The sequence below is a fragment of the Podarcis filfolensis genome (assembly GCF_964270895.1).
Source record: "Podarcis filfolensis genome assembly, chromosome: 8".
NCBI lineage: Eukaryota > Metazoa > Chordata > Lepidosauria > Squamata > Lacertidae > Podarcis > Podarcis filfolensis.
This window is the reverse complement of record NC_139611.1, coordinates 42595353-42609864: the sequence shown is the minus strand read 5'-3', so window position 1 is coordinate 42609864 and position 14512 is coordinate 42595353. Positions and strand designations below refer to the sequence as shown.

The 14512-nt window shown below is 53.1% G+C and overlaps 1 protein-coding gene and 1 long non-coding RNA gene across 15 annotated transcripts in view; one reads left to right on the top strand and one right to left on the bottom strand.

The window, feature by feature from the left end:
• The window catches only part of PMFBP1 (polyamine modulated factor 1 binding protein 1), a 79139-nt gene that overhangs the window by 54463 nt on the left and 10164 nt on the right, over window positions 1–14512 (top strand). For 8 of the 14 annotated variants that reach the window (XR_014551271.1, XR_014551272.1, XM_083626209.1 and 5 more), the window contains 9 exons: window positions 262–408; window positions 2025–2108; window positions 2427–2519; window positions 4986–5069; window positions 11650–11796; window positions 12291–12362; window positions 13551–13718; window positions 14042–14104; window positions 14313–14480. Coding sequence is in view for 12 of the 14 variants with exons in the window: in XM_083626209.1 (XP_083482335.1) it covers window positions 262–408; window positions 2025–2108; window positions 2427–2519; window positions 4986–5069; window positions 11650–11796; window positions 12291–12362; window positions 13551–13718; window positions 14042–14104; window positions 14313–14480 (1026 nt within the window). In the remaining 2 variants the exon portion in view is untranslated. Of the gene's footprint in view, window positions 1–261; window positions 409–2021; window positions 2109–2426; window positions 2520–4985; window positions 5070–11649; window positions 11797–12290; window positions 12363–13550; window positions 13719–14041; window positions 14105–14312; window positions 14481–14512 lie in introns of those variants that run through there. The other 6 variants (XM_083626215.1, XM_083626212.1, XM_083626211.1 and 3 more) reach the window with 4 other exon arrangements.
• LOC310768383 lies at window positions 7289–14422 on the bottom strand. The gene is made up of 3 exons (XR_014551296.1): window positions 14285–14422; window positions 13523–13706; window positions 7289–10620 (listed from the first exon to the last, which is right to left on the bottom strand). It is a non-coding gene; the product is annotated as an uncharacterized lncRNA (long non-coding RNA).

Here is a 14512-nt window from a genome sequence, read left to right as displayed (position 1 = left end):
ATGTGGCGGCTGCACAGAGGCAACGGGAAGGTGTCTTGGCTTCGTGCCCTCCTTGGGCCCCGGCAGAACTCCTGGCCTGCTAATATTGGTTCCCCCCATCCCCACAGGCAGGCAAGCAAGCAGCGCTTCCCTTTCCCACCTGCCCACCCAAGGTCTGTGCTTTATGCTGTTTTGTTAAAGCCCCTTTAATACTAATTGATTTCTCTCTTCCTCCCCCCTCCCCCCCAATTTCTTCCCTTTCTTCCCTGGGCGGGTCAATAGCTGGATGCTCAGGAGCAGAAGATCTATGAGTTGCAGAGCAAGCAGAGAGAGGCACAGGCAGAGCTGGAACAGAGCTGCATCCGAGTCCTCCAGCTGGAGCGAGAGCTGGAGGCCAGCAAGCAGCAGCAGGAGGGATCCCAGAACCAGGTACGGGAGTGCCAGGGAGGAGGAGGAGGAGGAGGAGAAGAAGAAGAAGATGGAAGCCAGCCAGGGCAGCAGCAGGAAGAGGAGGGAAAAGCTGCCGCTGCTGCTGCTGCTACTGCTTAGCAGGGTCTAGCCAGCCCCTTGTTGAGGCTGCTGTAATGGAGCAGATGTTCGGTATATTGATCTCCTCTTCCTCCTCCTTGCTGAGCTTGCAGTGAGGTGACTGGAAGAGAGAGAAACCATGGCAGAATGAAGAGGACGGACCGTCAGGTGCCTGGATCTGGGCTCCCCAAATGGGTATTGTCTGGTAGAGACAGGCTTGGTGCCAGCCTTCCAAGTGCCCCCCTCATCCTCCCTGGCAGCATCTCCTTCCTGCCACTGGCTGTGCCGCCGTATAGATCTGCGCGGAGGAGGAGAAAGAGAAATGCCCCTGGAGGAGCCTCAGTCATGGCTGCTACTCTTGTGGACTCCGTTAAAAAGCTGGGCTGGGATTCTGCCCTCCAGGCCAAGGGACGTATTGGCACCTTTAGGTTTTGTCTCCAGAAGCTTGAGGGTGTTGGCAGCTGGGGTGGCCTCTTGCTCTGGAGTGTGGATAGTGGATCTGGGCTTGGAGTGTGCCCCCTATAGCAGGTGTGTGTCCACAGGGGAGCTGCTTGAATTGCACGTTCCTCACTTGCCTTTCCCCCCTGGCAGCAGAGTTAAATATTTTTCTTTTGTTGCCGGGGGGGGGGGGGACATCTGCTGCCCCTGGATGAGGGCCTGATGGAGCTCCCAGGCTCTGTCTTGTGTTTGACCTGAGACGGCGGGTGCTCAATCATGCAGGGGAGGTGTCGAAAACTTGACCCCTGGCTTTTGGCTGCAGTAAGTCAGGTGCATATGGTTCCTGTCCCTTTTCCTTTTCTGGACAAGTCAGCTCTGGCTTTCTGCAAAGGAAAGGTGGGTGCTGTTCTCAGGTGGTGGCGCTCCCCCCTCCCCACCTCTGGGTTTAGAAGGCTGCATTGGAAGAATTATTGAGCTTAGGGACGTCAGCCCGTATTTACAGCTGCTTGTTTGATGCTCTGGGGGCCCTTTTGTGACCGGCACTGCTTGCATGGTACTGTTCCTGCCCTGAGGACTTTTAACGGATATGCTCTTCAACTGCTGCCTGATTGGTCTTCTGGTTTCCAAAGTCCCCACGTATCTATTATGTTGTGGCCAGAATCTGCAGAACAGCATCATAGGTGCCGGTTGGCTTCCCAGGAGGTGGTCCCCTGTGAAATGTGGAGAGCACAGGGCACAGAGTGCACACCAGGCACTGCCCAGTGGCTGAAGCAAAGCCTCCTTCCCTCAATGTTTGTATAATCAACATTCAAAGGCTAGAACATGGCAAGTTCAACCACCGCAATGGTCACCGCAAGTATATCTGACTGCGTGCTCCTGGGGGTGGGGGAGCTGCGGTTGTCCCCTACTGTCATAGGCAAGGTGAGGTGGAAAAAGTTGAGGCATTGCCTGGTATATTATGGAGTGGAGTCCAGCCAGAGTGGGTGGAGTTTTCCACCTGTTCTCCTTTCACTAGCCTTTACACAGGAATAGCCCTGCAGCTAACGTAGGTCGCTGTGTGTGTGTTCCATCTTCGACAGTTCAGCGAGTGTCGAAGGCAGCTGGCCCAAGCAGAAGGTGAGAATGAGGTGCTGAGAGCCCACAAGCTGGAGCAGATGTTGGAGGTGAGCAAACAGTCAGGCGGGATGCCAGCCAGCAGCACAGCTGGCCGTCTGACCCCCACATTCCCTTTCACCCCTCCTCTGGCCCCTGACAAGAGCCAAGGTTGTGTTTGAGAGGAGGATGAACAGAATGAAAACTCCTTCTCAGTTGAGGTTGTAGCTGATTCCTCTGGGCTTTTCCTTCCTTCCTCCCTCCCACAGGAAACCCTTAAAGCTCACACGCACCCCTGTGAATTCTTTGGAGTGCATTAGGGGACAGGCACAGGAGGGCCCTGGGGGTGACGGAGGGTCCCTCTAATCCGCCACCTGCTTCCCTACCAGATTGAGAAACTGGCGTCCAGCCTCAAAGATTGCAAAAGGAGTCCATGCTTGGAGATAGAAGCAGCCCAGAGGAGCGGCAAGGAGAAGGCGCTGGTAGGTTTGACTGGACAACAGGTAAACTTCTGCTCCTTGTCTCATTGTGATCTCTTCTTCCATTGCAGGAAGAGCTGTTCTTTTGTTGCATTTGTCTGCCTCCAGAAGACCTGAAGGGAGGATAGGTGGGATTGTCCTGCTCTTTACTGAGAGAAGGGGGTGTCAGTGGGTGGCCATGCCAAGACAGGAGAGAGGATGGCTCTGCACTGTGCCCTCCTGGGTTCACTGCCAAGGCTGCTTCCAAGTGTGCTGCAGGCCGACACCACAAAACAGAACAATGCAGGCAACACTCATGCTAAGGGGGGAACCAACAAAAGCAGAAGTGCCATGTGGTTGCATGCCTTGCCCTCCACCATACTGGCCACCATGTTTGGCCTGCCCCTCTGCCAGGCCCTCAGACAGACTGGGCACCATATCTCTGATGCCATACTCCAGGCAGGCAGGTGGTTGGGTGCTTCCAGGTACGCAGCCCAAAGTGGAGCCGCTGCTGCTTACAAAGCAGAGCCCTCCAGAGAAGCCCCTTGGGAAAATGAGCTGGGATTCCACTGCATGTTCCCTTTGCTGCTGCTTGAGCCCAGCATCCAGTCATAGAGCCATGGCATCCAGGGGAAGGCAGAGCTGCCAACTGCAGGTCTCCTCTTGGGGCAGAACAAAAGTGCTGTTTCTTCCTTCCTTCAGGCATTTTTCTCAGTATCATAAAGTACCTGGCTGGGTTTTTTAATTCTGCTTCAGTTGAAGGCCCTTTAGTTTTGTGTGCTGGGGTGGGGAGCAGTAGTTGCAAAGGCTGCCTATGACTTTTTGAGCCCCGCTATCCCACCCACTGATTAACTACAGAGAGGGGAGATTTTCAAAGGCAGGACCCTGGAGCAGGACAGGGCCAAAGGCAGGAGAGGGTCAGAGGAGGCTGCCTGTGAACCAGGCTCTTGCCTGCCCATCACAGAGGTGGAACGCTCTCCCTTAGGAGGTTGTGTGCTCTCCTTCATTGCAGGTTTTTAGGCAGAGGTTGGATGACCATCTGTCCTGGTTGCTTTAGCTGAGATTCCTGCATTGCAGGGGGTTGGACTAGATGACCCTTGGGACCCCTTCCAATTCTGTGATTCTATGTGGTGGATAAGAAAGACAGTTCTGCATGTTTAATGATGTCTCTTGTGAAACTGACTCTTCTCTTTGCATGTTCTTCTCCAAATCAGTTTTGGTAGATATTCCAAGTGCAAAAGTGTGTTTTGAGAGAAAGAATAGTTTCTATTTATTGCTCTACTTTCATAATTTTGTAATGCCACCTACTGAATTTATTGTCTAAATGCTTTTGCCTTTTCTCATCGAGAGAAGTGCTTCAGCTTCCTGATCCTTTTCGTTTCCCTCTCTGCACATTTCCTTTTTGGGATTGGTGGCCAGAGCCACCAGCTATATTCTAGTTATTGGCCCCCTATGGATGCTATGCAGTCAATACGAAACTTTCTCTTTGATAGTCCTGCCACCATTTTCACTGGCCCAGCACCCAGAGTTTCTTTTTTTCAGGGGTGCTTTCCATTGGAGCCTGCAGAACTCTTTCTGGGGTAGACAATTTATGTATTTTTTTTTCTCCTGATGTGAGTCACTGTGTTATACTAAATGTCACCTGCTGATCAGTTGGAGGGATTTGTTTCAAGCACTTTCCAGGCTTCTTGGGATTTCACAGCCCGTTATAAACCTGCTGACTTCGTTCTTCACCACTGACTCTAGATCATTTATGAATTGTTACACAGCTCTAGTCCCAATGTAATATGTGAGGAGACTTTTGGCTTGATTCCATTCTTCATGAAAATCCTCTTGTTTTTCATCCTCATTACTATATGATCTAAACAAGAGGATTTTGTCCTCCGGCCCCATGACCCATCTTGGTAAGCAACTTCATCAAAGGCCTTTTGAAAGTCCAGGTACAGTGAGCTGTGGTTGAAAGGTGCTTGAAGCAGGTATACTCTTTGCACAAGCAATGCTGATCATTTCTTGGCAAGGCTTGTTCTTCCACACGCTTGTATTGCCAGCCTCATCATGCTCCCCCCACTTTACCTGGGACAGAGGTTAGGCTTACAGTTCTGCAAGTTCCTCACCCCTTTTTTTCCAAAATTGGTATTACTTTGGCTACCTTCCAATCCTCTTGCCACAAGGTTGATTTTCAGTGAGAAGTTACATATTTTGCTAATAGTCCAACAATGGTGCCTTTCCCATTCTTTTGTTCCTCTTACCTCCTCCTCCGCCGCCTCCTTTTCATGGCTTCCTGACTTTAACCAGGACGCGACTGGGCACCTTAGATATTTTTGTTTAGCAGAATGACAGGATACAAAAAAAAGTAATAGCAACTGTGATGTGTGTAAATCTGGAATCATGAAGGGCAGAGGAGGCTCTCAAGGGGCTTCACTTGCCCTCGCTACTCCCAGGGGGAATGTGAGCCTCTTTACCAGCTGTGTGTCTGGTCTTCTCTTTCAGACAGAAAGAGCAACAGCTCGGCTGGCGGCACCAGAAGCAGAAGCAGTTACCTGGAGGAGCAAATACAGCTTGGCCCTCTCAGAGGTACTGTGGAGGCAAAGGGTTGTGAAGGGCTGGGGTGAGAGAAGGACGCTCCAAGAGCTGCCAGCTTGTCCACTAGTATCAGCTCTCCTTGATGCTTGCTTTCAGTAAGGCATGAGAAGGAGGAGTTCTTCAGAGAGGCAGGTAGGGGCTAGCCTGATCACTAGGAGGCCATGGAGTTGCCCTTCAGGGTTGGAAGGGTGCTTGAGCAGCTACTCTTCTGCCTTCCTGCCTGCCTTCCACCACATGGTCATGGTCCTCACAGCACCAGAAGCATTGAGCTGGGGTTATGTGGTGCATCAGTCAGTCTGACAGAAGGAGGGAGTCGAAATGTCCGGCACTGAGCACATCTAGCTTGCCATGCCTGGACTGCTGGAGTTGCTCAGTTCCCCACCCTCCCTTCCTCCTCCTGTCTTTGAGCACCAGCCAGGGGGTGTGTCACTGTGACTGCTCAAGGCATGCACTTGCAGCCAGTGTGGCATGGCAGAGGTGTGTACATGCCTGCATTCAGAACTGCCTGCCATTTCCTGCAAAAACAGAGGTGCCAAATGTGAGTTTTGACTGCTTCCCCAGTCAAGGTTTCCTTGAAGCTCCCCAACCCTGGGAAGGAGGGAGGGCAATGGGACAGGCAAGTGCTGGGCTTCTACCAGGAGGTCCAGTGGCTGAGAGGACGAGCCCTGTTTTGTCTTCTGCCTCTGGTGAGGAGACTCTGCTCTAGGTGGGAATGGAGCTGCGGATGGCTGCCTTTTATTCTGTGCCTGTCAGCTGCTGAATTTGCAGGGAGCAACTTGCCGTCTTTTCTTTCTGGCTTTTGAGAATCCACAGATATGGGGCAGCATTGCCTCTTTCCCCCTCTCCCCACAGCATCCCTGGGAGGGTGTGTGTGTCAGAATCTGTGTGTGTGTGTTTAATTCCCTGCTTTCAGAGGAACACAACTAGCAAATGATGGGATCTTTGACAGAACAAAGGTATTTTTGAGGGCTCTGTAATAGACACTGTTAATGCGTCCCGTCCCTCATTGTCTGCTGTCTGATCCCATCCCTCTGCCAGACAGTCACTGCGGGATGAGTCACTTCTCATGTCTGGCAATCAAGGTGAATTTTCAAAAAGCTGCCATTTTGAAATTATGCAGTAGATGCGGTGGGGTGTGGGGGAACGGCCGAGGCAGAGCTTGCAAAGGCTGAGGGAGACCCCTGCTGTCCTTTTCAGGAACTCCAATCCTCCCACCCCCAGCATCGCCAATGTGCAGGAAAGGATAGGCAAGAGTTGTATTAATTACTAACTGCAGCCAAAATGGAGGCAGCTACACACAGGTTCCCGTTGCTTTTATGACTCTTGGCCAGGGGTGGGTGAGATGTCTACATCACCTGCTGCATCAAACAGGGGCCCTTGCTAGGAAGATTTTTTGCTCCACAGGGCTTCCTGCCACCCTCCACCGCTGTAGCTGGGCCCTGAAAATGTTCTCCAGACACCAGCCAGAAGTGAGCAAAGGGTGCCAGAGGCAATGAGGGATTATAGGTGTGTGGTTGTGGTTGTGCTCACAGCCCCTTAAACTTCTTTCTAATCTTACTGCATTCCTTCCACCCCACCCCCAGTGGCCTGAATCTCAAGCACCCCTTAGTATTGGATTTAGTAATAAATAGCAGTTCTTTGGCCCTTCAGTGCTAAGCTGCCAGCGCTCTGGGCCAGCCATGGTGGTCCACGAAGTAAGGCAGGAAGACGCTGAGATCTGTGCTCAGGGCTTCTCTGAAATGACACTGCTGACTCCTTTCCTTAGGAAATGCTACCTGATCATTCCTCCCGTCCACCTCTTCTCCTGGTGCATTATGATGGAGCAAGACTTTCACCACAGAATGAAATCTCATCCAGCTTAATTCTGTTGTCTAGATGTTTGCCTTGGACTTTCTGGATTCCTCCTCAGTTTTCTTTTGTTAAAAAAAGAAATATGGGTGCTGTGTTTGGCTGTCTTCCAGTCCCATTCACCTTTTGGGCTGATGCCACCTGACCCCAGTGCTCTGTTGCGAAGTGTATGCTTAATTAGATAATTCGTTCTAATTCCTTTTTGAGTTTAATGTCACCTCTTCAAATACTCCTTCAGTGGAGACTCTTCTGCCATTTCCTTCCTTTTGCATTGTCCTCCTCTAACACTCTGCCTGCCTCTCTGGCAGCTGCCTGACTTTTGAAGTACAGAAACGACTTCATCATCAGCTCTTCTCTTCTTCTTTCTTTGGGTACTTGGGGGTGGCTGCCAATCCTGGGTTGGGGTGGGTGAGAGGGCCATTCTGTCTTCCTTGGCACTCAATCAAGCCTCTTCCTGGCACAGGCAGCTTGCTCCTCCTTGTGCTGATGCTTCCGGAATTCTTTAAACTTTGCAAGAGCCTCTGAAAGCCTCAGGTCAGGCTGCAGTCCCGAGATGGGCAGGAAAATGCCTCCTCCAGCCTGTGCAAGGGCTATGGCCAAGGGCCAGAGTGTAGGATTGAGCTTAAGGACAAGTTGCCTCCCTTCCTTCTTCTCTGACTTGCGTACCAAGTCAGCCAACAACTTCATGGTGTGCCATCCCAAGGCCCATGGGGTGCCCAGAGGATCGTGTGCTTCTCTAGACTGTGTGGGAGTTGCTGTACCAGGGCTGGTCTCCCGCTTCCTGCATCAAGCAGTCTTTGGGGTTGGAGACCTCTGAGACTTGTTTTACAGATCTTTCAGTAACTGACTTCCAGGAGAGCTGGGAGGGGCCTGAGTGCAGGACAGAGACTCTTTCTGTTCATGTTGCTGGGGGAATGTGTTGCAGCCCAAAGGGCTGGGAACCCCCTTCCCTCCCTGCTGTGTGGTGGGCAGCTGGTATCTCTGCTCAAATCAGCCCCTGATAGCTACCATCTTGGGGGGGGGCTGCTCTCCACCAGCCAAGCCTGATTCTTGCTGCCCTTCCCCATCTCTGCCCATCAGCCCCTCGGATGGACTAAAATCTGGCCGGCCTTTGTTGTTTTCCTAATTTCCATTTTGTATCCTAAAATATGCACTCTGAGTTCCGCTCGACAGACACCCCTAATCTAATCTCCACGTTTGCTTTCTAATTTTCGCAGTCAGGGTAAAACAAATTGGCCGGCGTTAATTGTCTGCACAGCAGCCCGGAGCTTCGAGCTGTGATTTACGAGCTCAGAGCAAGCGCTCTGCAACACATTTTTCTTAATTTATTTTTAATGAGTCTCTCAATTAATTTTCTTGGAAACATCTTAATGATGTTGGAGGCGGGTGTTAATGAGGTCTGTGCTCATGCGTCATTTTGCATATTTTGCTGTGCTGAACAGTGCTGTGCCTGCCAGGCCCATCTGTGGAGGAGAGGGGAGGAAGGGGGTTCTCCTTCCCATTTTTGGAGACGAGAGGAGTAGCAAAGGCTCAGGATCCAAGTCTGTTGTTGAGACCCAGGTTTAAGAGGAGCCTGGCTGCTGGATCAGACCAATAGGGGCCTCCTGTTCTTAATAGTGGCCAGCCAGATGCCCTGTGAGGGATGTACACCTGAGGGCAACAGCATTCTGCCTGCCTGGGTTACCCTGTAAGTGGTATTCAGAGGCTTCATACAGCCTCTGACACGGGAAGCACACACCCGGGTGGGATCAGCCCACCATCTAACCAGCCAGCTAGGTGCCCCACACCCTTGTCCTGGGCTTCTCTTTTCATCTGTCTCAGGGGTCGGCAAAGTTTTGTGGCTTGGGTCGGTTCACAGTCCCGTAGATGCCTCAGTGGGCCAGAGTGTTCACGCACATGCAAACACTATTTCTGGCGCTCCTTCCGGTGCGGAGGAGGCGTGTGCAGCTTCCCATTGGCTGCAGGAGCTTCCTGCAGCCAATGGGAAGCTGACCAGCATCGCAGAAGGCGGTCCCCACTCTGCGCCAGTTCAGCGCGGTGCATGGGAGCCGACCGAGCGGGCGGTGAGGGTCCGTGGGCTGGTTAAATGATCCCCATGGGCCGCTTGTGGCCCATGGGCCTTAGGTTGCTGACCCCTGATCTATCTCTTTCCACACAATGGTGAAATCCCCAAGCAGACAGCAGTACACTTTCCTCACCCTTCAGCAAGTTGTGATCCTGTGAGCAGGCCCTTGAAGGCCTTCCTTGTGTGCTTTGGCCCAGAAGCAACAGATGCCCATGGCAGACATGAAAGTGCTCCCTGTGCCCCTGTGGTGCCAAGTGGGGCCCACCGAGCCAACAACTCAGGGTGGGACTGCCCAGACCAAACAGAGCAGCAGCAACCTCTCAGGCCAAGGCCAAGTCAGGAGACTCCCTCTTGCCTAGGTTAGACACCACCTCACTTGCCCAATATGCTGGCTAAGTGCCAACAGGGGAACCCCTTCTAGTAGAAAAGAAGAGGCCCAGATTGGGGTTGACTGGGGATGTGAAGAGCACTCAAGGTCAGGCAATGAGTGAACCACACAGGCTCCGTCCTCCCAAGAGGACACACCAGGGAGCGATGGCACAAGCCAGCAGCAGCACACCTGATGATGAAGCTCACAGGTCTGTGCCTGGCATGGCAAGCACAGGACACCTGGCAGTTGCCACCTGATACACCCACGTCTTTCCTTAAGGCTGGTGGTGTGTTAAGAGCTGCCCAGAACTCAGAGGTATTGTGGTCTGTGCCCTGGGGGTGCAGTTCCAACCGAGGGATGTGGTTCTTTGGGGTGGGGAGAGGCGGCCCCCTGCTCCCTCCCCAACGCTTTGTTGGCATCTGGGAAGATGTGAGCCGTTGTTGTTTTCTCACCGCATGTCAGTCTTCATTAAATCACGAAGGAGCAGAGCAGAGACAGCTTTTGTCCCAGCCAGAACGTGGCAGCTGTTTAATTTCAATTAACACAGCCTTGAAAAGAATAACATGAAGGCAGCAATTAAAGGGAGGCGGGATTTCCTCGGTGGCTTCTTGCCGTTGCCTGAGTCGCTCCACAGCAAGGGGGTGGGTGGGAAGTGCCTCTCGCTTGGCGCTGCAGGCTCCTCCAGGTGCCTCCTGCTTTCAGCATCCTTCTCCACAAGTTGCAGTGGCAGTGCTCCCAGGTGACACACCAGCCTCACACAACATTGCCTGTCCTTTACCTTGGACTGGTCCAGCCATACAAAGCATGAGAACCAGGGAGTAAGATGCCTGGGGCTTAGAGCCCTCCTTGTGGAAAGACGTGATGAGGAGGATTTTGTTCTGCCTCTTCCTGAGTAGGCTTAGCTACCCACATGCTGCAGTTCGGGAAAGTCCAGAAGATGAAGTAACTCCTGCAGCTCTCGGGAGCACTCTGGACTCAGGATCTGGCCCAGAAATGAGACCTCATGTCTCTTTGGACCTGCTGGGTCTGAAGCAGCCAGAACTTGCGCTGTGATTCCCAGTGGGCGCATATGGCCAGCAACCACTCCTTGCTTTTGGGCATCCCAATCAGCCCAAAGGCGCCGGTTCTTTGACGCTTGTTCTTTCGTGCGTGAAGGGAGGGGGAAAGGAGGGGAAAGGCTGCTATTGATCGGGTGCTTTAGGAGGGAAAGGGATCTCCTTGGCTGTCTAAACACTATTGATCCTCTGCTGGGCCTGCAGCTGGCAAGGAAGAAGGGATTAAAACCTCACTGCCGACAACTTCTTCTTTGGTGGCTGAGCAGAGAGAGCAGGAGGGCCACAAAAGGGGAGCCAAGGCAGCTTCCTCCTCTGCTTCTGGAGTGGCAGAGGAGCAGGGAGGGCCCTGGTGGAAAGCGGTCGGCCTGTCTTGCATCTGGCAAAGAAGGTTAGTGCTTCCAAGAGCCACAACAGGTCCATTTCCTCTAAAGGCTCTTTGGATTGCATCTGTTTTGGCCACCTCCCTGGCAGACCAAGAGGCTTCTGCCAGGACAGGTGGTCCTCCGACCGCTGAAAGTGGGTGGCCTCCATCTGCATTTCTGGCCTTTGCCCAGGAGATTGCCATCATCCCTGCCTTCTCGGCCCCTATGGCCTCCTCGCCCTTCCCTCCAGAATGACTGTATTCATTTTGCACAGGAGTTCATGGCTGACCCAAGCCTCCTCTACCTGTAGGTCATGAGAACTGCCCCCAAGAGGCATGTGTGCGAATGCAAGAGTGACTGTGGGCTGCGTGGGCTGGGAGTACCTTCCCTGCTTCCTCATTGATGCTCCCAATTAAGGCGAGGAAGCATCCCCATCAAGAGGTCTGTGCTTCTTTCCAGTGGGGTTGCCTCTCACTGACCTTCATTTGAATATTGCACTGAGATACGCAGTCAGAGTGCTCAGCACTTCATGAGTGAGGAGGTGGCTCTTCAGAAGAGAAACAATAACATCATTTTTTAAGATGCTAGGTTGAGAGCAGCCTGATGGTGTGCTGGGCTAATTTTTTAAAAAAGGTCTCTGCTTGGCACCAGAAAGACATCAGATGTGGCCCCAGGCAAGCTTCCCTGCAGAGGGCCCCTCCACATCTGAGTCCAATTTCTGTTTGAAGAGGCAGTCCTGCATTGACCTGGAAGGGTGCCAGGTTTGCCCAGTGAAGTAGTCAGGTTCAGGGCTGAGGCAGGGAGCTCCTAGCCCTGCCAAAGACCCAGAGGGAGTGGGAGGAGGCCCTCATGCCGTTGTGTTCCCTTCCAGGCTGCGGAGCAGAGCGAGGCACTGCACAGACTCCAGGAGACCCACAGCGCCCTGCAGCAGCAAGTGACCGAACAGGAAGGCCTCATCTGCCAGCTGGAGATCCAAGTCCAGGAGCAGCAGGAGGACCTGCAGGGAACCAGAGAGCAGGTATAGAGTGCTGGACCACCTGGACAGGGGGGGTGCATGGGAGTCCCCCCCCCATCCCCAGAATGAAGGACTTGGGGGCAGGCAGAAACCTGGTAGAGTGGCAGGCAGTGGGAGCCACAGAGCTTGTTTTATTGCCACCCCCTGTGAGCTGCCATCCCATCCCACAGAGCCATGCTGGGGGCCTCACCCAAGCCTACGCTCCTTGCCCACAGGCATCTGAACGCAGGCAGGCTGTGCAAGAGTTGGAAATGTAGCAAGCCCTAGTGGAGGAGGCAGGCCTGGTGCTAGAGAGAGCAGAGAGCCAAGTGAGCAGGACGGAAGGCTTGGAAAGACCTCCTGGGAGCCCATTGATGGCTTCTGGCATTCACACCTTGCTTTCCCTGTCTGAAAACCCTCATGACTGGCTGGCCTGCCTGAGGATCCCCTGAGCTAGATGCTCGCTTTCAGGCCATGGCTGCCACGAAAGAGCCGCAGGTGCCCAATTTGTCTTCCAGATCTGGCAGCAAAAGCAGCAAATGGCGAAGCTGGCAAGAGCTGCAGCTGATAGCCAAGCAGCAGAGCAGCAGGTACCATGTGTCCCTCTCCGGGCCCTAGTCCAAGGTGCTTGAGGGAAGGAGGTTTGTCCCAAGAGGACCACGTGCCCTTCTCTTCCCTGCAGTCTCTGGGCATTTGGGCTCTTTTGATTTCTTTTAAATGCTTCCATCCCTGGGTTCCTCCCAGAGGCTCCCAGTGATAACAATGTAATGCTAGAAGCCTCTGAGACAAGATGGATAAGTTGGAGCTCTTTGTCTTAGAGGGGAGCATAGATATTGTGGGCATAACCGAAACCTGGTGGAAGGGAAAGATCCAGAGGGAAACTGTTGCCTCCAGATACACACTCTAGGAAGGACAAAGATGGCTGTATTCTGGCCTCAGAATCAGTAAATGCTTCTGGATCCCAGTTGCTGGGAATCACAAGTGAGGAGTGAAGCTAATGTATTCTCGCCCTGTTTGTGGGCTTCCCTTTGGGGACATCTGGTTGGCCACTGAGGACCAGATGGGGCTGGGCTGGGCAAGGCCATAGGCTTTTGTATGCTCGGGTAACACAGGTTCAATTCCTGGTGGAATCACTAGGTGGAGCCGGGAGAGATTTCCTACTCGCTGCTGCCAGTCTGTGTCAGTCTTGAGCTAGATGGACCATTGACCTTACTCATTACAGTGGTACCTCGGGTTACAAATGCTTCGGGTTACAAACACTTCGGGTTACAAACTTCGCTAACCTGGAAGTAGTTACTTCGGGTTGCAAACTTTGCCCCAGGATGAGAACTGAAATCACAACGCGGGAGGCCCCATTAGCGAAAGCGCACCTCAGGTTAAGAATGGTTTCGGGTTAAGAACGGACCTCTGGAACGAATTAAGTTTGTAACCTGAGGTACCACTGTATAAGGTAGCTTTTTAGTGGGGCTGATCCAGCAGGACCCTTCTGACCTTATTAGCAAACAATAATAACCCATTAAATAATTTTAAAGCCAGGAAATCAAGAAAAGCAATGCCTGTTAAACAAACAAACAAAAAAAAGGCTCAGTAATTCCCAAATACCCTCCAAAACCTTCATCTAAAAACTGATATGGGGCGGGGGGCGGGAACGGCAGGTCTCAAATCCTTTGCCACTGCTACTTTTTGGAGGAGGGCAATTCTGGGGTTAACCGAGCAGCAAAGCCTCTTTGCAGGGTTCTTCTGTGCTTACCTTGTTTCAAAAGCTGTTGCCATGGCAGGTGCAGCAGTACAAGGACATTATCCACCAGCTGCAGGAAAATTTGGCAGCCTCTCGGGCTTCCCAGGCTGCCTCCGAGTCCAGAGTTCGCAGCAGGGAGGAGGAGATCCAGGACCTTCAGCAGAAAGAGGCCTTGGCACGTCACCAGCTGAGGATGCTGCAGAGTGAGGTACAGCCCAGTGTGAATTGGGAGGGGCCAGAGAAACCCACCCACTCAGGAGCTAAGGATGTTTTTTTGGCCTGGCCCTTTTTTCCTGGGACCAGGTGGGTCAGCAGAAGGAGCTGCTGAGCACACAGCAGCACGCCTCCCACATCCTCTGCAGACAGGAGGAGCTGCAGACAGACAGACCAGGAGCTAAGTGCCCTGCAGAAGGTTGTGTGTGAGCAAGAGGCACACTGGAGGGAGACGGCTGGGCAATTGAAGCTCAAAGTCCCTGCCAAGTGCTCAGGGGTTGAGGCCTCTGCTCAGCCCTTCTCTCTCTTTCTTGCCAGGCCCAGAGGACCAAGGAGCAGCTGGCCTCCTTGCAAGAGCAGCTTTCCACCTGCCAGACTCAGGTGAGCCTTCCTCTTCCTCCTCCTCCTGCTCCTCTCTCACTCCAAGCCCAGAGAGACTCTGTTCCAAATCCCAGCCCAGCTTGCCCCAGTTTCTTCCACCTCTAAACTGGGACTTCTGTGTGTGGCAGACCTCCCCCTGGTGTGCCTCTCTGTGGCCTCCTTCCCTCCACATCCTCTCACGTGGTGCTTTGCCTGGCCTTGGATGCAGCTGCAGCAGAGCGAAGAGCGGGCGGAGCAGAAGGAGGCCGACTTCCAAGCAGCACAGGACGAGCTCTCCCAATGCCAGGAGCGGCTGTCTGACGCCCACGCAGAGCACCAACAACTGGCCCAGAGCATGGCAGCGCTGGTGGAGCAGCAGGAAGCCTTCAAGCGAGAGGTAGGCTGGCTAGCTGCTGCAGGCCTCCCAGG